The sequence below is a fragment of the Pinus tabuliformis genome, chromosome 9 (genome assembly GCF_031772625.1).
Source record: "Pinus tabuliformis cultivar Carrire ecotype Pingquan chromosome 9, CPIR1, whole genome shotgun sequence".
Taxonomy (NCBI): domain Eukaryota; kingdom Viridiplantae; phylum Streptophyta; class Pinopsida; order Pinales; family Pinaceae; genus Pinus; species Pinus tabuliformis.
Window position 1 is genome coordinate 984222724 of NC_142307.1, and position 21236 is coordinate 984243959.

At 40.0% G+C, this 21236-nt stretch overlaps 1 protein-coding gene across 4 annotated transcripts in view; it reads left to right on the forward strand.

Annotated features, from left to right (window-relative positions):
* Window positions 1–21236, forward strand: part of LOC149152033 (histone deacetylase 15-like) — a 318098-nt gene that overhangs the window by 42434 nt on the left and 254428 nt on the right. For all 4 annotated transcript variants that reach the window (XM_089438338.1, XM_089438340.1, XM_089438341.1 and 1 more), the window contains 2 exons: window positions 5619–6254; window positions 6415–6526. In XM_089438338.1, the coding sequence (XP_089294464.1) occupies window positions 5736–6254; window positions 6415–6526 (631 nt within the window). In that variant the 5' untranslated portion in view covers window positions 5619–5735. The remainder of the gene's footprint in view (window positions 1–5618; window positions 6255–6414; window positions 6527–21236) is intronic.

The following is a 21236-nucleotide window of genomic DNA, read 5'->3' on the forward strand; positions in this document are numbered from 1 at the left end:
CAAAGCTTAAGCTTAGATCTCTTCAACAAACTTTAACAAATTTCTCACCTTGCACCTGACAAGGGAGGATATTAGATATTAGTGATGATTGCTAGGCTTCAAGATTTGAAGTCCTATTAATCATAAAAAGTCAATAAACATTTGGGAATTGAAGTATAACAACGAGTCTCCTCAAATCAATCAAATCAACAATTGGGATGCTAATCAATAGAATGGGAATGTTTAGACATGGCAACAATTCACTTCTAGATGAACTATTCAACATTCAGATATTGGTGGTTTTTCATGCATATCTTCATCGAAGCTCAATTCAATAGTTTTAGATTGAAGATGATACGAGTTTTTTGTTAATAGTAGAATTATTCAGACTCGTGATTAGGGGGGGAATGTTAGATTGTGAGTCCCTAGACAATCACAAAATTTGAGACCACATTGATATGAGTTGTAAACCTTATCTATTGATGAGGTGTTGTCATGATCCATTGATGAGTTGTCAATGAGATCTAGATCTAGAAGTGGTCAAGTTCATGTACCATAAATTAATATGATGAGATCAATACAATGTGTAGAATATGGCATAAAGCCTTTTTCACCAAAATTTTACTCGTCTTCTTTTTGCTCGAACATTTAACATTCAAGTCTCCAAGGGAAGAAACCCTAACCTTTGTATTCAAGATGCTCCGAAAACTCTAAGAAATAAATGAAGATGCACAAGAGAAAAGAAGACTTGTGCACTCATCTTGGTCACATCTCTAACATAAGAACATGAACAAAAATGACAATGATGAAAGGACTCTCACTTCCTCTATATATGTGAGAGTTAAGGGAGTTTGACAAAAGCTACATATAGGTTCACACATACAGAGCGCTACACTTTAGGTATGCACATGTCAAGCTTTGAGGTGATTTCGTACACGAGCAAGGCTCCATGAGATGTGTCCACTGCTCCTTCTACAAGCCAACAAGAACTTGAACAATTTTCCTTAGCCATATGCCCCATTGGATTCACTCACCTTCCTTGAAAATTGTCGCAACCTATAAATCCCCAAGTTAACTCCATTCTTCCATGCAAGAATCCAGGCTAACCCACGCTATCCAAGGCTCACTTCCCTCTTCTTGAGTGCTAAATGATGCTCCTCTAATGTTGGGCATTCTTAAAATAAGCCATCCCCTCCGTGTGGCTAGCTTGTAGAATGTCAACAAGTTGTTTGAAGATCTCCAATGCCCGAAGGAAGAATGGCATGCAAGCACTCAACTAAGGTCAATCAATCACGAGGTAAGCCATCTCCAATTTCCAAATCCATCTTAGATAATCTAGGGGCTAATCTTACACTATGTACCCCAAATTTCATGAAGCACCTGAAAGTTTGAAACATGGTGTAATCACTTTTGAAGTGATCCCAAAAGCTGTCATTGTTGGAAATGTAACTAGTTTTGGTCTTCATAATTGTTATTGTACTCATTTCAATATGTATCTTATGTAATAAACAAAAGAAGAAAAGAAAAAGTTATTATTTTAAAGCATGGGTTTCATGCTCCTTATTGATGGTCTTCTAGGTAAAATCATGTTCTTCGTGCTTCTAGGGTTTGTTAGGTCATAGGATTTATTGTCATGAGTCAATGGAGTCAACATCATGTTTATAAGACCCTTTCGGGCAAGATGTAATTTGTAAAAGAATTTATTTTGTGTCTAGAAAGTCCTGGAAACCTCCAAAAGTACAAGTCGGCCCTAGCAGCTCAAGTCGGCCTAAAGGAGGGTTTTCGACCCCTTGGAAAGGCTATATAAAGGAGCAAATTTGACCTCATTTGACACTCAGTCACAAGTTTGATCTCAAGAGAGGAAGTTCGATCTGTAGCTGGAAACAAGAAAGAAGGAAGAGCGAGGGTCTAAAAGGAGAAAATATGGAAGAAAACTTGTTTTTGGGCTCTATCTCTTTGACATGCGCGAAGAATTAGGGTTTTTGCAACTTCCAGGAAGGCCGAAATTGCAGGTCTGAATTACAGGAGAGCGAGTTGCAGTATTAAGTTGCTAGAAGGGCATATACTCTGTGTTGACCTCGTTGAGCTTGGGAGGATTTGTCTTGCTCAAAGAAGGATTTCTTGAAAAGCTTGATTGGGGTTTTTGCAGCTGTTGCAAAGTCGAAGTTGCAGGGTCAAAGCTAGGGTCGAAGTTTTAGCTAGAAGCTAGGTGAATCCGTATCAAGCCTTGTTGATTTGATCTTCTTGAAAGGGCTTCTTGAAGGGCTAACTCAGTACTTGGAGGAGGACTTGGTCTAGGGTTTGGGTCTTTGTTGTCTCATTTGAAGCAGATTCTATAAGAAGAGAAGAGTTTTTCTTGGTTTTCCCCTTGGAGGGGTTTTGCCCTGGCTTGAAGCCTAATATCAATGTCCATTGTCTTTAGTGTTTTGGTCTTGATATTTTTTTGATGAAAAGATCTAATAAAGAAACACTAAAAGATAAATAAGATTCACAAGGAAGTATTAAAGAAATAGGAAAATCTAAATTAATAGCTGCCACATTGAATTTTCCAACAAACATCTCTTGTTATTTGGGGAGGATGTAGGGGACCATGGTTGGATCCCAGTCCTAGACCCTAAAATTGCCAAATATGGTAAGCTAAGATGATTTTATTAGTGTCCAATGAGTGGACAAAAAGAATGGTCAATGACACTAAAAGCTAACAGTTGACAAGAATCCATTGGAGTGTGGAAGGCCACTCCAAGCCTAAATCACATGCTTCAGGTTCAAGTTTAGGTTCGGCAATGACTAGGTTCAGTTTGAGTTCGAATTTTTTGATGATATTTTCCATTAGGTTCATCTATATACATTTTCTGTATATACATATATTAACTTTAAATTGAAATATTGTATAAAATAGTAAGAAATCAACATCAATAAACATAAAAAATCTCTCATGGACTTGGAAATTGTAAAGATAGATTACAAGCTTGATTTGTGACATGGGGTTATGAGTTATGAGCTATGGACTTGGTCAATAGATATGAGGTTTGCTGAACCTCAAAATTCTTTTTAGGTACACCAAATTTCAAACCTCAAGGTTGAAGTTAGGTGAACCTTGTGACATAGCTCCAAGCACATAAAGTAAGATATTCTAACAAAATACATGAAGCATGAACATGTATCAGAAAAATGAAGCAGAACAAGGGTAAGGCAAAAAGCAAGGTGAGAAATACTAGGAGGCATCGGGCCTTAGCTCAAAATCGACATCAGAAAAAGAAATAATAGTAGATGTGGAGGAGAGAGAAGGGGCATCCCTATCTCTTTCTAGCATTGTAGAGGCATTGATGTGAGCCTGATGATGTCCTCTGGAGAATACTTGAGAGAAGGGGCTCAGCTGTGCAATCTTGGAGGAACCTTCGATCAAAATTCTCCATCTCTCCTAACATCCAGGGCTGGGGGAATAGAATATTTGAATGGAAGACTGTCATCTTGATCGAAGCTGGTGATTAGTACTCTGTATGCTGGCTCTTGATCGAAGCTGGTGATTAGTACTCTGTATGCTGGCTCTGATCAGATGCCTCATGGAGCCTGGGATATCTGCTGGCCAGGTGGGATCTGTGCTGAGATCTACAACTGGAGCTCCGGGAAAGTCAAAAGAAAGTAAAGTTTATTCTGGGAAATGCTTATGATGAGGCCAGAAATAGACGTTTACAGTTGTTGGGAAATGTACACTCTCTAGAAATGTGAATATCATAGAAATTTCCTCGAAACATTTCTGGGACGTTTCTCGTTTGTACAGGTCCATTCCAGAAAGATTTTTGGTTTTCGAATCTGGGCACCCCATTTGGTGACACTGAAAATATAATAAACAGTGTAAGGGAGGCCGTAATGTTTGTGAAGCTTGAAGAGTTGACATCCTGGGTGGAACTAGCCAAATTAGTGGGTTGAACATGGCCTCCTGTATATCATGAGTCACTTGGTCACTTGGAGGTTTCTTATGCTTGTTCAATGAAATTCTTTGAGTCATCATAAGGTGCATTTTATATGCAGGTGTGTGGGTGTGCTTGGTAAATGTACTTCGTTTGTTGGTTAGTTAGTAGCCATAACGTTGATTGTTTCTTATCATCGGCTGTGATACTGGATTCAGTTTTGGGCCTTGAAATGGGAGCAATGCAATATTATCTGTTGGGGGATTTCTATGGTGCTACTTCAGTAGTGTCTCCAAGGTTAAAGTGTCCTGTGTGGCATAGAGGTTGTTGGCAATCAGGTTCTCCTTTTGTGTCCTATATGGTTGTGCCATGTTTGTGCGAACTGATCTGTCCTGTTTACTGGGTCTTCTTGAACATTTATAATTTGCAATAAGCAGACTGATGTAACATATGACTGAAGATATGTTTATGCTGATAGAACTGGAGATTGTCTAGGGACAGATTAGGGCTTAGACAGGTCTGCTTGAGATTGTCTAGGGACCTGTCTAAGCCCTAATCTGTCTGATTCACCAAAATAAATCTTCTTCTATTAATTACATCTGTAATAAAATGTGCGTGAGTAGGTCAAATAAACATGATAAACAAGGTATCAAAATATAAAATGCTCCTTCTCTATCCATGGAGAGTAAATCCTAGTTCAGTTTCTTTGAGGATTCAGAGCAGATGCTGAGTTCGCTGGTTTGAAATCTTAGCACATGGACTATTTACCTCGAAGAATCATCTATGGATACAGAACTTGCTTCTCAAGTGTGACCATCATACTGAAGAACAGATTCTCTTCAAATATCCTCTTATTAAAAAGAAAAATTATTTGTTGTGTTCATATGCAGATGATGCGTTTGTTTTTCCGAGATCATGTTATCTCTTTTTCAGTACTAAGCTGGTCTCTCCTTAATTATATTTGTTTAATGGCCTCACTCTCTACTTGAAAAGAATACAATGTAATACATTATTCTATGATTTGTGTGGTTATTTGTTCAGATCCACTAGGTATACTCTGGTAGTGGAAAGATTTAGCTCCATTTATCAAATCTTTGGATGTATATTGGGCTCTTTCGATGGTTAATGCCAATGGACTAGGTTTTGATGATATGTACACTTCTATATACAGCATCTTCATGGTGTCAGTGTGTTTGAACTTTGAAGTTTCTTGTGTTAAAATAGTCTAGTCAGGCATCGATTCTTTAATGGATGCATATCTAACTGCTGGGGAACTAAGGCATTACCTACAACCAAAATTACTAACCATCTATGCCATATATGCTGTAATTTGCTCAGTACAGTGAGTTTGTAATATCTTAACAGCCAATTATACACTAATGTTGCAACTGTCTTAACCAAACATATCTGAGCTTTCAAATAGACTGAAATATAAACAATACCTGTTTAGGCTAATGTTATTTTTCAAGGGTAAAATGGTGCTTGACATGTTGGAGTTTGGGTGAGGTATTTGGGAAGTATGTGATGCTTGGAATTTTTGCATTGCCCTTTTAGGGTTCTTTTAATCTGTTTTCTTTCACTCATGTTACTGTTATTGCTTTAAATTTGTTTTCAACTACTTTGAGACTCTTGTAAATACTCTGTTTTAATTTGCTTTCTTGTTTATCAGGGTCTAATCTGTGGCCTTGGTTCTTCTTCATTTAATCTAGTTGCTCCTGTTGTTTGCAGGTTCATGTGCTAAGATTTTTATTGTAGTATTTTTGTTGCACATAGTGGGCATTGGGGTATTTATCCAAAGCCATACTGAAAAAATAAGACTTGTATCGTATGAAAAAATAAATATTCATGGCAGATGTACCAGAGTCTCTGCAACAAGAAAAGGATGAACAGGGAGCTGATAAAAATTGCTGTGATGGCAAATTTCAGAAAGAGATGGACATTGATGACATGGAAGAGGAATATTCTGAAAGCAGCATAGATGATGAGGAAGAAAATAAATCTGATAATGTAGCTATCAATAATATGGGTACTATTTCTCAAGGACAAGCATGCATGGCTGTTACAGTTGAAGGCATTGAGCATGCTAATTCAGTTGGTTGTGGAAGGAATGGCAGGGAAGGCAGTGAAGAGGTCACTGCTGCTGAAGATATGGGGCATGTATCCATAGAAAATATAAGAGAACAAGGTCGTAATAGGAAAAGTTCGGAGCAATTGCTTGCTTTGTATGAACAAGAAGGGCTGTTGGAAGATGATGAAGATGACGATGATGTGGACTGGGAGCCTTTTGAAGGTGTCACCGTGCAGATGAAATGGTATTGCACCAATTGCACAATGGTCAATTCCGATGATTCAGTCCACTGTGATGTATGGCCACTTGCCCAGTTATATTTGATTTAAACAGATTTATTTTAATGATTGTGTGCTTGTTTATGTTCTAATCTGTTTGGAGCTTGATCCAAGGTTAGCTCCATGGAAATTTATACATTCATTTCTGACAAGAAATATGCTATCTGTATCCCTTAAGTCATGTGGAGAACATCGCAATTCAGACATTCTCAGGCAGGGATTCTTAGCATCACCCTATCTACCTGCAGAAAGCCCAAGCAGTTCAGATGTTCCAGACGAGAGGCTAGAAGGTGATTATTATAGTCTTTTGCTTGAAATATATTCTATATGATACATGCTCTAATATAGTATACATTTTAGCTTAGCTTTATTATTTTTGAGACTTTCTGTTATGACTTTATCTACTTTTCTAAATCAATCAATTCGTGGCATTTGATATTTCTTGTTCTGATCTACTTGTTTGCTGTTGTAATGTGAATTTGATCTTACTTATCATCTATGAGTGGTGTCATGAGAACATTTACTTCAGGGCATGTTCAGTGAATCAACCCACTCATTTATGAAATTATATGTGGGTTTTGAACATGTGCTATATTGTATAGTCTTTGGCAGCTAATTGAAAGATTAGTATGTCTTCTTGTGGCCAATATTGCCAATGGGACTGCTGTTAATTTTAGATTACAATGGTATGTTCTATGCTTAAGCACAATTTACTTCAATGTTCCTTTAGCAGCCCAATGGCAATTTCCAATTATATCCAGTAGCAATCACATTAACTTATAAACATTGACAGTCAATGCAGATAGAACATAAATTCATATGCAGAAAACAAGCCAAGACAAGAGGACACAAGATGTGGCGGATGCCAGTGACAAACCCCAATGTGGGGAAACCCTTTGATCAAATCTTCTTATTATTCTTCAATAGTTCAGCAGAGAGAGAGAGAGTACAATTATCATAAGTACAAGCACAAAACAGATCTGCCAAATCAGCAGACAAACCAGCAGTCAATGTAGCCCTAACCAGAAAGTCAACAGTGGTCAAAGCTGTCCCAAAATGTCCTCCAAACAGTAGTCCAATTCGGTCTTCCAGGAGAGTCAAAGTCAACCCAAAACAATTCGGTCAAACCCAGTCAAAGGAGATAGAAACACTGTTGTAATTTTCTGCTGTCAAATCTGAAGTCAACTTTTACCAAAGTCCTTGATTTCTGTGCCAATAAATGCGGCCTAGAGAAATCAGAATTTTGGCCCAAAAACTGAGGTCAACGCTGGTCAAATTCCTCTTGGTCAACGCTCTGAAACTTTGACCTGTTTTTCCCCAGAAAAACTCGGCCTCCTGCCACATGTGCGAAGAAGAGAAGCTGCCTTCCAGAAGTACGAACCAAATAAGAGAAGAGAGAGATGATGTGATGTGTGATGAGTGAATGTCCAAATGAGGGAAGGGTCACTCCTATTTATACAATTCGTTGAGGGTGAGGAGACCCATCCATTGGGCTTCATGAGCCTACATTTGACTGAGGCCGACCTTGACAATTTGTCCATAAGAAGAATAAATTCATAATTCCATTTCTGCTTGTCAGAATGAGATGATCTTTATATCAAAATTGTACCTCTCCGAAAGAGGAATCCAATGCAATAATCATCTTCATCATATGAGCTGTCTAAGGTGGAAGTGGGCCCTAGTTGCCAATTTTAACACTCCCTCTCAACTAGGGAGTATTCCACCTGCCAATCCATCATCATGCCAACATATCATCCTGAACCATTAGGCCATCACCGCTCTGCTCTGCTGATCCATGAAGTAATAATGAAGAAGAAGTGATCGAGAGTGTATCATACCACTCTCCACTCACTAAAGTTAGTCCTTGGTCCTAGATCAAGTTGTTGAACACCATGCATCCTAGTCAAAGGGAGTACGATAGTACATGATGCGTCCATCAATAGTGCTGTGGTCCCTAACCAACTTTTCCCAACTAATTGGCTAGATGAGAGGCACTTCCCATGAGTCTCAGACTCTATTGGTAGGATGTATGTTGGGGCATCAACAGGAGAAGGTGAACAACTCATCCTGCTCATATGCCATAGGAGAAGGTGAACCACTCATCCTTCTCATATGCCGTAGGAGAAGGTGAACCACTCATCCTATGCATATGTCAATCGTAGGGGAAGGTGAACCACTCACCCTACATACATGTGTTCGGGTAGGGGAAGGTGAACCACTCACCCTACACACATGTCAACCATAATGGGGTATCATAGGGGAAGGTGAACCACTCACCCTGTATCCAGCGCACCACTAGGGGAAGGTGAACCACTCACCCTATGGTCGCTCATAGCTTGCTCCAAGAAGTAACCCATTCCCCTAGGAGCTCCTAGAGCTCTGTGTTCAACTCATACGGGACCCTCATAAGAGGGTTGTTCCACGACTCCAAGTCTCTCTCAGAAGGTTAAGAATTTGACCTTCCCCAAAGGCTTAGTGGGAATCTCTGCAACCTACTCATCTGTTCTAATATGTTGGAGCCTCACTACTTCTTGTTGTACCATATCCCAGGTAAAGTGGTACCTGATATCAATGTGCTTGGATTGGTCGTGGAACACGGGATACTCTGATAAACGAAACCCACTTTGGTTGTCGTAGAAGATCGCAGTGGTATCTAGCACATGCTCAAATAGCTCACTGAAGAACTTCTTCAACTAGTCTGCGTCACAACAGGCCATACTCGTAGCAATGTATTCGGCCTCGACATTGCTTAGTGCAAATGATTTCTGCTTCCTGTTCATCCACAATATAGAAGCAGAGCCCAAAGAGAAGCAACACCCATACGTGCTCTTACAATCCACCACACTGCCAGCCCAGTCAACATCTGTATATCCATATAGACTCAAACTCCAGACAGTGTATCTCAGTCCATAGTGGATTGTGCTCCAGAGATATCTCAAGAGATTCTTGGCAGCAATCCAATGAATGTGATGAGGCTCAACCATCTATTGACTCAATTTGTTCACAACGAAGCATATGTCAGGACGGGAGTTGACCAAAAACATTAGGGCTCCCACAAGTTGACGATACTTGAAAGGGTTCGCCAATTTCGGGCCCAACAACACTTCCACATAAATTTTTAAAGTTGAGTTCCATCAGAGTAGTCACGAACTTGTAGTTGACCATCCCACATCTCTCAAGTAGCTTCATAATATATTTTCCTTGAGAAAGGAAAATCTCACTTGGCTTTTGTCAAACCTCCAACCCTAGGAAATAATGCATCAGTCCTAGGTCCTTCATCTCGAACTCGGAAGCCAACTCCCTCTTGCATTGATGAATGAGAGGGTCACCACCTGTTAGAAAGAGATCATCCACATAAAGGACTAGAATGAGAGGTTTGTCCTTTTCAACCTTGAAGTATAGGTTCGGATTATCATTGCTTCTTGTAAATCCTAGCTTCATAAGATAGCTATCAATCCTCTCATACCAAGCTCTAGGGGCTTGCTTCAACCCATAGAGGGCTTTCTTGAACCTGCATACATGTGTCTCACGATCTTGAACGTCGAACCCCTCGGGTTGTTCCACATACACTTCCTCCTTAAGGGAACCATGCAAGAAGGCAATTTTGACATTCATCTGGTGAACGTTCCATCCTTGCAAGGCAGCAAGGCCTATGATCGAACAGATGGTGGTATATTGGGGTCTATGTTGAATTTCCACGACATTGGGTCTAGGTTAGAGTCTTAAAATCATTGACGCTACCAAACCAAGAATCTCAACCATATACTACTTTGCATAGCGGAAATATAAAGCAGTAAATCACATATGCACAAATATGCACGGTTTTTAACAAAATTGTACAATAATGTACAATCACCAATCTTCGTTATATTAAACCAAATCTGAATAATACAACAGTTTATGGTGTACAAGATACAATGACAAACTTCGTTGCACAACTTCGATGTTGTATCTTGTCCTGCCAGTCCTTCACTCCCGTACCGCTCACTAGTAGTGCCTTAGTCCATCAAGGCCACTACACATCGAGACTCCAAGAGGGCTGCCACCTAACAATGCTGCAAGTCATTTCTGTTGCATGTACACGGGCTCATCAAACTACTCTCTAGGCTGGCCAATACTTGAGCTCCAATCTGCCTTCTAGTAGCTTCTTTCAGCAAGGGACAACAAGCAAGCAAGGTGCAGCCAACACATAGGTCAGGATGGCAACATGGTGCAGCAATGGCATATAATGCAGTATAGTGATGGGTACAATCATGATTAATGAAGCGTGATGAGATGCAACATAGTGATGATGGGTGCAGCATGGTGTAGCGCGGTGAGGTGCAACATGATGACGAAATGCAACACAACGATAGGTGAAGGAGTCACCTTGGAGAATCAGTTGAAGCAACATGTCTTCAACCGATCTCATGTATCATCTTCTTAAAGATGATCTATGCTCTTAACTAGATAAGTCAAAGTGTTGACTTTTGTTGTAAACGTACTATCTCTCTCTCTCTTTCTCTGTTGAACTATTGAAGAACATATAAGAAGAATTGATCAAGGGTTTCCCCACATTGGGGTTTGTCCCTGGCTAGCGCCACATCTTGTGTCCTCTTGTCTTGGCTTGTCTTCTATGATTTATGTTTATGTTCTATCCGCAGTTTACTTTAATGCTGATGTGATTGCTAATCTGGAAAAGATATGGATCTAACTGTGAAAATTGAAATAAATTGCTCTAAGTATAGAACATACCTAAAATTTAACAATCCAACACATCAAATTGTTGCTCTTCAAGTCCGTTTTGCTGTTGTTGTGATAGTGACTGGTTAGGGCACCTTAGACTACTGTGACAACCCTCAAACAGTCACCCAACAACCCTTAAATAAATATGTCCTCTCCTAGTGTGAGCCTTCTTCCTCCACACTGAAGTTTAGGGTACAAAACAACCCCAAAAATTGCCCATGCTATCACTTGCTGTGGTGGTAAGGACTGCGGCCTACCACACAACCTTGTTGTAGCTTACGACACCCTCCAAACAGAGTTTCCAGCCCATACAATAAGCACCAAAAGCTTGAAACTCACCTCCCGTGCCTCGACCCTCTAGGAAGGTACCTCGACCTTCCTAACAGTAACTCGGCCTCCACAAAATGACGTTGAACCAACGTCCAAAACCCACGTTGTTCTGTCCTCTTTGCTACGACTAAAACAGAGAAGTCCTCCTCTTCAACGAGCTCTCTTGATGTATATGTGTTGCACTTTTTGGATGCTTAGAATGACTCCACTTCACCTCATATTTATACACAACATGAGGGCTCCACAAATTCATGAAGGGACACATCTATTGGTTAAATTTTACATCAAGCCTACATGACTTGAAAGCCAATAATTACTAGTCAACTTCAAAATTCATAACTTCGTTTCTAGAGCTCCGATTTGAGTGATCTTTGGAGCGTTGGAATCGCCTCGCTAAGCTCTATCACCTCAAATTTTCCCAAGCTCAAATTCATCATAGTTTTGATCCAAATCCCAATGGGTGCAAAACCCCATGCTTGGGTTCTAAGCCCACAAGTGACCCTTGTGGTGCTTGCCCTCCAAACTCTGAACCCTAGGGCTTGGAGTACCTCCGAAGCTACTCAAATTAACAATCTTCTCCTTCCTTTTGAGAGAAGCCTCGAGCTACAAATCTGGCCTTGAATTTCACAACACTCTCATCAGCTCCATGTTTGATCTTGTAGAACCATTTCAAAATGACCACTGATTTGTCCTTGGGTCTAGGAACCACATCCCAGACATCATTCTTCATGATCGACTCATACTCTTCATTCATCGCATCCTTCTAAACCTGTTGCTTCATGACTTGTTCGAATGTACAAGGCTCAGATTGTACAATGGTACTCTTGGCAACTAAGTACCCTTGGTACCTATTCGACTTCTTGCTTTCACGAAATGTCCCCCTCTGTGGAATGTGTTTCTCGGCATCTTCAAGAGTATATTTGAGCCATAAAGGTCTTTTTCTTGAAGTAGAGGGCTCATTAGGAGGTGGATCAATGGGATCCATCAGACCTTCAACATTGGGCATCAAATGTAGGTTCATCCTGCGTATCAGCGTCATCATTGGCCTTCCTAGGAATAGGAAGATCTTGAATCTTTCTAAGAGCAGAATCTTCATCAAAAGTGACATCATGACTTAATTCCACTTCCCTTTGACCAAACACATAGATTCTATATGTCTTCGAAGTTTCACTGTAGCCCACAAATGTTCCGTTCTTCCCAGATGCATCTAGTTTTTATCTTTTGTCTTTCGGCACATGAAAGTATACGGGACAACCAAAAAATCTAAAATGAGAAACATCAGGTTTCTTACTGGTGAATACTTCTTCGGGTGTCTTGAAGTCCAAAGCTTGATGTGGGCATCGGTTTTGGACATACACAGTGGTGTTGGCAACTTCTCCACATAAGAATTTTGAAAGACCTTGATTATGAAGCATAGCTCGGGTCACTTCAATGATAGTACGATTCTTCCTTTCGACAACACCATTTTGTTCAGGAGTATATGTAGTGGTAGTCTCCCTCTTAATGCCAACTTCTCTACAATAGTCTTTGAATTCATTAGACTCATATTCGGTCCCATTATCGGTCTTTAGAATTTTGATCTTCTTCCTTGTGTGATTCTCGACCAAGGTTTTGAAGGAGAGGAACCATTTGAATACTTCATTCTTCTTCTTTAAGAAATAGATCCATGTCTTGTGAGAGAAGTCATCCACAAAAATAGCATAATACAAATATCCACCCAAAGATGTCACAGGCAACATACCTGATAGATCAGAATGGACCAATTGAAGAATATCAATGGTTTGAGTCTCACTTTAGGGGAATGGTCCCCTTGTATGTTTTCCAACTTCACATCCCTCACAAACACCTTCATGATTTAAATTGAACTCGGGCATCCTTGTGACCATTTTCCTTGCATCGGATAAGGCTTTGAAATGAAGGTGAGCAAATATTTGGTGCCATAATTCAGATTGAAGAGAGGTGTCACAAATCATTGCTCCCAACGGACTTCCTCCAACCTAATAAAGACCTTCAACCCTGAATCCTAGAGTGAATGCATCTCTTGGATTCCTTTGCCAAAGACGAACCTTCCCATCAATGACTGTCACGTTAAAACCTTTGTCTTCCATCGCAGAAATAGAAACTAAGTTCTTTTTCAAATCAGGTACATATAACACTTCTTGTAAGTGGAAGGTTTGACCTTGATTTAAGTGAAGAGTAACGGTCCCAATTCCTTTCACGGGATAAGTGCTATTATCCCCAAGTATAACCTCCGTATTTGTCTTATTTTCAACCAAGTTAGAGAGGGTCTCCTTGTACCCAGTGAAGTGCCTTGAGGCACCACTATCAATCAACCAATTGTCTAATGTATTTGGAGGAGAGGCAGTGGAGAGGGCAAAATTAAGATAAAATTCGTTTCTCAACTTCTTGGGAGGACGACCACCTCCATTTCGAGCAGCAGGAGCATTCCTCTTTCCTTTGTTATTGAACCTGTTGTTCCTTTGATTGCCATTGCCTTTGAAGTTGTTGTTATTATTATCATCATCTCTTGGAGTATCCTTCTTGTGAGGACATTCTCTAGCGAAGTGGCCAAACTTGTTACAATTGAAGCACCTTCCTTTCCTTCCTTCTTTGAATCCCAGCTTGAACCCTTGTCCTTGATTCCTTGGACCAACATTGTTCCTTCTCTTAGAATGAGCAGAGAAGGCGGTAGGATTGTTTCCATTTGAGGGCTTGTCTCTTTCCATCATCCTTATTTCTTCTTGAGTGCATCTGGCCAATAGTTCATCAAATCCCAGAATCCTGTCATTGTTGAGGATGGTAGTGTTAAACACATCCCAATCTCTTGTAAGACCACCAAGAGCAATAAGAGTAAGCTCCCTGTCACCAGGGATTTCTCCAATAGATAGGAGATCATTCTTGATCTCGTTTATCCGCATGAAGGAGGATTGGATGGATTCTCCTCTATCCATCTTGATATCTTTCAACTTGTTCTTTAGAAAGAGAACTTGATTTGCATTATTTACTTTGAACATCCCAACCAGCTTGTCAGACATCTCCTTAGATGTTTCCAAATAAAAAATATAAGCAACCAAAGACTTATGAATGGAATCATCAATGATCTTCTTAGCTTTTACCTCACCTTTCTTGTACTTGGTTTGTGTAGCAGCGAATGCATTTGAAGGAGGCTCTGCTATTCTTCCTTTGACATAGTCCATGGCATCATTCTTTTCCAAAGTCAAATCCAAAGTCATCTTCCATGCATGATAGTTAGACTCGTCCTTAAGGCTGTCTTCGGATTTGAAGAAAGATGTAGTCGTCATTGGGACTAGTTCCAAGTCCTCGTCCAACAACTTTTCTTAGTGATTGCTTTGCTTCACTCTTCCTTGGGCTTTGTCTTCACCTGATCTATGATACCATGTTAATTTTAGATAACAATGGTATGTTCTATGCTTAAGCACAATTTACTTCAATGTTCCTTTAGCAACCTAATGACAATTTCCAATTATATCCAGTAGCAATCACGTTAACTTATAAACATTGACAGTAAATGCAGATAGAACATAAAATCATATGCAGAAAACAAGCCAAGACAAGAGAACACAAGATGTGGCGGATGCCAGGGACAAACCCCAATGTGGGGAAACCCTTTGATCAAATCTTCTTATTATTCTTCAATAGTTCAACAGAGAGAGAGTACAAATATCATAAGTACAAGCCCAAAACAAATATGCCAAATCAACAGACAAACCAGCAATTAATGCAGCGCTAATCAGAAGTCAATGGTGGTCAAAGCTATCCCAAAATGTCCTCCAAACAACAACCCAATTCAGTCTTCTAGGTGAGTGAAATTCAACCCAAGACAATTCGGTCAAACCCAGTCAAAGGAGAGAGAAACACTGTTGTAAGTTTTTGCAGTCAAATCTGAAGTCAACTTGTCCCAAACTCCTCGATTTTTGTGCCAATAAATGCAACCTAGAGAATTTTGAATTTTGGCCCAAAAACCGAGGCCAACGTTGGTCAAATTCCCCTTGGTCAATGCTCTGAAACTTTGACTTGTTTTGCCCTAGAAAAACTCGACCTCCTGCCACACGTGCAAAGAATAGAAGCTGCCTTCCAGAAGTACGAACCAAATAAGAGAAGAGAGAGATGATGTGATGTGTGATGAGTGAATGTCCAAATGAGGGAAGGGTCACTCCTATTTTTACAATTTGTTGAGGGTGAGGAGACCCATCCATTGGGCTTCATGAGCCTACCTTTGATTGAGGCCGACCTTGACAATTTGTCTATAAGAAGAATAAATTTATAATTCCATTTCCGCTTGTCAGAATGAGATGATCTTTATATCAAAATTGTACCTCTCCAAAAGAGGAATCCAATGCAATAATCATCTTCATCATATGAGTTGTCCTAAGGTGGAAGTTGGCCCTAGTTGCCAATTTTAACAACTGCAATAAAACTGTAGACCAAAAGAGCCTAAAACATCTCCAAAAACAAGTTAGAAACCAAAAGAGAACAAGGCGTGAAATACTAAAGTAGGCTTTAAAATAAATACCATGAATCACTAGAAGGCTCAATTGGGTAAAGGGGGCATGTATCTGAAGGAGGGTGTCAAGTTAGAAGCCCTGGATCAGAAGCAGCGAATGAAACTGGATTGAGTACAGATCACCTAGTGTTTCTCCTAACAAGTCTGGGAAAGTTGTTGATGAGATTTGTTGGACATACTGAGAGGGGAGTGAATCAATATTTCATTTCATTTAGTTAATTTTAATTCCATAGAGCATTAATTATTATTAACATTAGATCAAAAATAAATTAGGAACACCATTCAATAATGCACAACATCCAAGACAATACACGAGATTTTTAGGTGGAAACCTTTTTGGGAAAAAAAACCACTGAATGCTTTTAATACAGGTCTTTGAGATTACATCAACAAGAAGCTCGAACTTCCAAGGTTCTCCAACAACAACTTGAAGGAGGCTCCAACCCCTTGATTTATCAGCTCCAACTGAAAGGATGCTTCGACACCCTTATTTACTAGCTTCAAGTGGAAGGATGCTCCAATGCCTTGTTTTTTATCAAGTCCGTCCGAGAGGATGCTCCAACACCCTGCATAGGCTCCAACTTGCCCTAGCACCACCATGTTGCCTTGAAGTGTGCTTAGATTCCAACTTGAAGGAGACTCCAATCTTCACCTTGCACCACTCTACCACCTATAAGATAGAAGATAAAGAATAGGATTGATCACTGCTGCTGCCCTATCATGATATTTTCTAATTCTTGATTTCTTTCTGCTTCTCTCTTCTAGCTTCTTTTCTATTGAAAGGAACATCGTCGTCTCAATTTTGTAATAGTCTTCTTGCACAACCAGTCTCCTTGCTTTTGCAAAATAAAGCTTTGTTTTGATCTATTCTATCTCTTTGAGTTTGGCAATATTCTGATGGTCTTCTTGTGCAATATTATAAAATTTATGAGCCTTTTCTTTGGTTATAAATCTGACATTTAAAGTGCTTTTTGTCTACTTTATTTATTCATGCAAAAGCTAATTTTGGAGATAATTCCACCACCTTAGGCAAAAAATATTTTATAACTTCTTTGGCCACTAATTTGCTGGCCAAAAACAACCATTGCATGCTTATTCTTGTGTGCTATTTTGCATATTTACAAAAGGATCAATGCATGCAAGACAAGGGACTCCCTTGTGGTTGGTAAGTGCCAGCCCAAACGAAGAGGAAAGTGTGCATGCGACACAAAGGGCGAATTTTCCTTCATGTTGCATTGAGTAATCTTATTATAGATCTAGTAAGCAATCCAATTTCCGAAGGGGTAAATATATGTGTTAACAATTACCTCCTTATATACTCCATATTATCTTCCCTAAGGACATTACATTCCATTCTGCTTTGCATGTTTTGTCCCAGAAACATGGAATAAGCCATATCAATGTTGCAAACATTAGCATCAAGATAAAATCAACAAGGGTCTGAAAAAGAAAAAATTCGTTGAAATCGAGAAAACATCGGTAAAAATCAGCAAACATTGGCTAGGCCAAAAAATTCGCATTTTCTCAATTTTTTCGCGATAAAATAGGGATGTTTGCAAGCTACCATATAATGACCTACTAAGCAAATATAACCAACTAGTAGAATGCATTACTATCTATCCATCGTCGTGAAATGTGGTCATGGAGTCCAATTGTGGCCTTTCTTCATTGATCTTGATTCTGTTTGTTCATTGGGTTCCATGTTGTCTTTGTGCTACTCTGATATCTCCTTGCATTGCTTTTAGTGCTACTTGTGCCTCCTAAGTACATTACATTCCATCCCCCTTTTCACGTTTCATACCCGAAACATGAGAAGAAGCCATATAATATGACTTGCTAAGCAATGTAACCAACTAGTACCATGCACAAGCATCCATCCATCTTAGTGAAATGTGGACTTGGGGTTCCATGATAGCCTTTCCTCCTTGATCTTGATTCTAGTTGCTCCTTGGGTTACATGTTGTTGTTGTGCTACTTTTGATGTCTCCATGCATTGATTTGATTCCAACATGTGCCTCCATACTGGTTGCCTTTCTGGTTCCATGTTGATCCATAGTAAGTTTGTTGACATTGACACACTTGCATTGATGACTGTTGTATTTCCTCGTGTTGTGGGTGGCGATATATAGAAACCTTAGCTATTGGTTCTTCTTTTTTTGACCCTTTAACTTGTGGTACCTGTTTCCTACCAAAAGTGGGTGACCCCATAAGAGAGTTTTTCTCCTTGACAACTCTTCAGCCGATAGCCAACAACCCCTGACAACCACCAGTTTACCTGATTCATTGTGCCATTTTATCTCCGCTCCCTAAATCAGTCATATGTCCCCTCGCCCATCTATCGAGAGCATATGTTTGAAGGTGGGCAATCCAATCCTAAAGGTATGTTTTTCATTGTGCAATCAAGTGCTTATGCTTGTTTTTCCTTGGGCATATTGAGCATGGATTATTGGGTGAATTGGAAGGAAGGGTTTTGATTGTAGTTTTGTTCCCTCACCTTAAATGGGGGGTTAATCCTCATTCTAGTCCCGTGGGATCTCCCCTATTGGCTTATGGCTTTAGGAAGGGCACTAGTTGGGAAACCATGATTTTGGTAGTGCGGTGTTGTTTTCCCATTTCACATTTTTCACTCCCCTCTGCACATTACAGTCCTTATTTCATCATCTTCCCTCTTTGGGTCCACATGACAATTGGGTCCACAAGGCACCAGTACACCCACTCACCTTGCCCATATGTTTGGCTCGAGCCTAGAACTGTTGCCCCAAAGGTTCATGCAGCGAAAAGAACGTTAAAAACATATCATGGGCACAATCAAGAAACAAAAGAAAAGAATATCATAAAATGCAAAAGATGGCCAAGACATTTAATATAGCACGTGGGCAAAAGACAAAATGAGATTTACCCCTTCATCATGGCCATCACCTTGGTTCCTAGGGCCCTTGAGTGCCCCACACATCATTAAGGAACCCATGCACATCCCAACCCCTGGTGGGTGATGAATTGCCCCACCTTAAGGGGGTACTAATTGTTGCATATCTATCACAACATGCCCTTATTTCCTAGAGCCCTGAGTAGTAATACAAAGAAAAATCATAAAAAGGCAAAAGGAAAATAATGAAGGGTGGAAAAACAAAGGCCGAGGTAACTTATGTATCCATGATTGGTCCCTCCTACATCTATAGACCCAAATATGTGGACATCCCTCATCATTGCCATCCTTGAACCCATGGCATTTGGCTTTGAGACCCCCATGTCCCCATCCATCTCATCATTATTCACATGAACCCTATCAATTTAAGGACAGACCTTGGATCTATCTTTCTCCTTAGGGGCTGGGAACACCTAATAGGATTGTTTATTAGCCACTCCTACCTAGGGAGGTAACACTATTACAAGTTTAAAACCCCAAGTTTGAAAGGGAAGCTCACTATGAAGTCTTAATGTGCCCTTGATTAACAAGCTTGGTTCACTTAGATGCACTAATTAATTATTGTACCTGATGGCGAGGAAGCGCATTGGATCTTATTTTTAATTGGCAGGTGGTTTCATCATGGGTTGGGCAACTTAATTAGGGCCCAATCCCCCTAGAGGATCATATGGACGCTTGTAGGGGATGTGTTAGAGCATCATTTAATACCATGGGCACCTTCAACACCCTTAGCAGTGTGCCCATTGCCCCATATTATTCATGAGATGATCCACTTGGACTGGTGTGCCTTGGCTGGCTAAGCATATTATGGTTGTTGATCCAAGGCCCAAAGGAGGTTTGTCTGAACTGGTGTGCCTTGGCTGGCTAAGCATATTATGGTTGTTGATCCAAGGCCCAAAGGAGGTTTGTCTTACCCTTGAGACATGGGAGGGCAAGCACCATCGAACCGTCATCATTGGAGCAGTACAAGCTTTTCTATTATCATGAGACCTATGAGACCAATTCTTGTACCCCAAACCCAATTTGGGGCCCCACATGATGACTTGCATGGAGACTAAGGGGCCATCCCCTTGTTCGAGATTTATAGAGCCCTCTCTCACATTTTGGCACAAAGAGGACTCAATGTGGCCCTCCAACAACCCTACATCAACATGACATCATCAATTCAGCTAGCATTTGGATGGCTAATTTATAATTTGTGAAAAGCTACTTGGTCGGCTTGTGACCAAGGCTTGTTTCTTGCCCATTATTTTAATGTTTTGGGGGCTAATTAGGCTAATTTGACTTAGTGAGACTCATATAAATAGAACTCACTCTCATTTGTGAGAGATCATCATCACACTTGGATTGGTTCTCTTGTAAAAGAACTCACACTTTTTCTTTGGAGCTATTGGAGACTCTTTTGATGCATTTCAATGTGTGGAAGATGATTCACTTTTCTTCTTCTTGAATGATGGATGGATATATTGCATGTCTCTTTGTAAGTGCTTACTGTTGATGGAATTTTTCTTTGAAAATTGTTTAATGTATGGAATTGCTGCTCTAGAATATGCAAATTTGTGCCCTAATTGTTGAAGATTAAATTTGGAAAGCTTTTCTAGTAGAGTATTGCATATGTTATCCAATGCAAGGCATGCAATGAATGTAACTAGTGAATGAATGTCTTTGATATCTTCATGGAACTCCATTATATCTTAAGGGGTAAATGTTTGAAATTGGTACCTAAGGCATCGATTTTGAGTCTCCTTAGAATACATTTTATCTTATCTTAAGCATATCAAGACTCCATTGCTCAAAGGACTAGGCACTAGTCCAAGGATTTTGGTGATCAAACTCCTCTTTCTCCATGTTTTCTCCTCCTAAATTTCTCTCCCTAAAGGTAGGGTGAAAATCTAGGGTTTGCAACAAAATTTTAGGGAGGTGATTTTTCGGGAATCTGAGGGTCCAAACATTAAGGTTAGGGTCTAAGCTACCTATGCTCCAAGTTTGGTGGGCATCCGCACGAGTTTCATCCATGAAATCTTTTGCCCTAGGTGCTACTTCAAGAAGGAAAACATAGGTCTTTCTCTCTAACCTTGGGAACTCCTTTGAGAGTTGTATGAACATAGTATTCGGTGGAATAAATCTCAAGAAGCCCTCTCTTCTCCTTGCGTTCACCTTAGGAGTGCCTTGGAAGTGTTTCTTCCCACAATTTTTTATAAAACCTTGGGTCTACCGCAAGTCTTTCTTAGGTCTCTCAAAGGGAGCGAAGAGCTTCTTGGAAGTGTTAGAGCATCACATAGAGCTTCTTTGAGAGGTCGTACCCTATCACTTAAGAATCTTGATCTTAGGAATATATATCATCATCATAAATCTCAAACCCTAAGTCTTGATCTCCTCCTAGGCCTTTCTTGGAGAGCGTGTAGCTTCCTAAAAGCATTGAGCCACTGTTGAGTCTCTCCTTGAATGGGCATTGTGGAATCACATCATACCTAAATCATTGATCTATTCATTC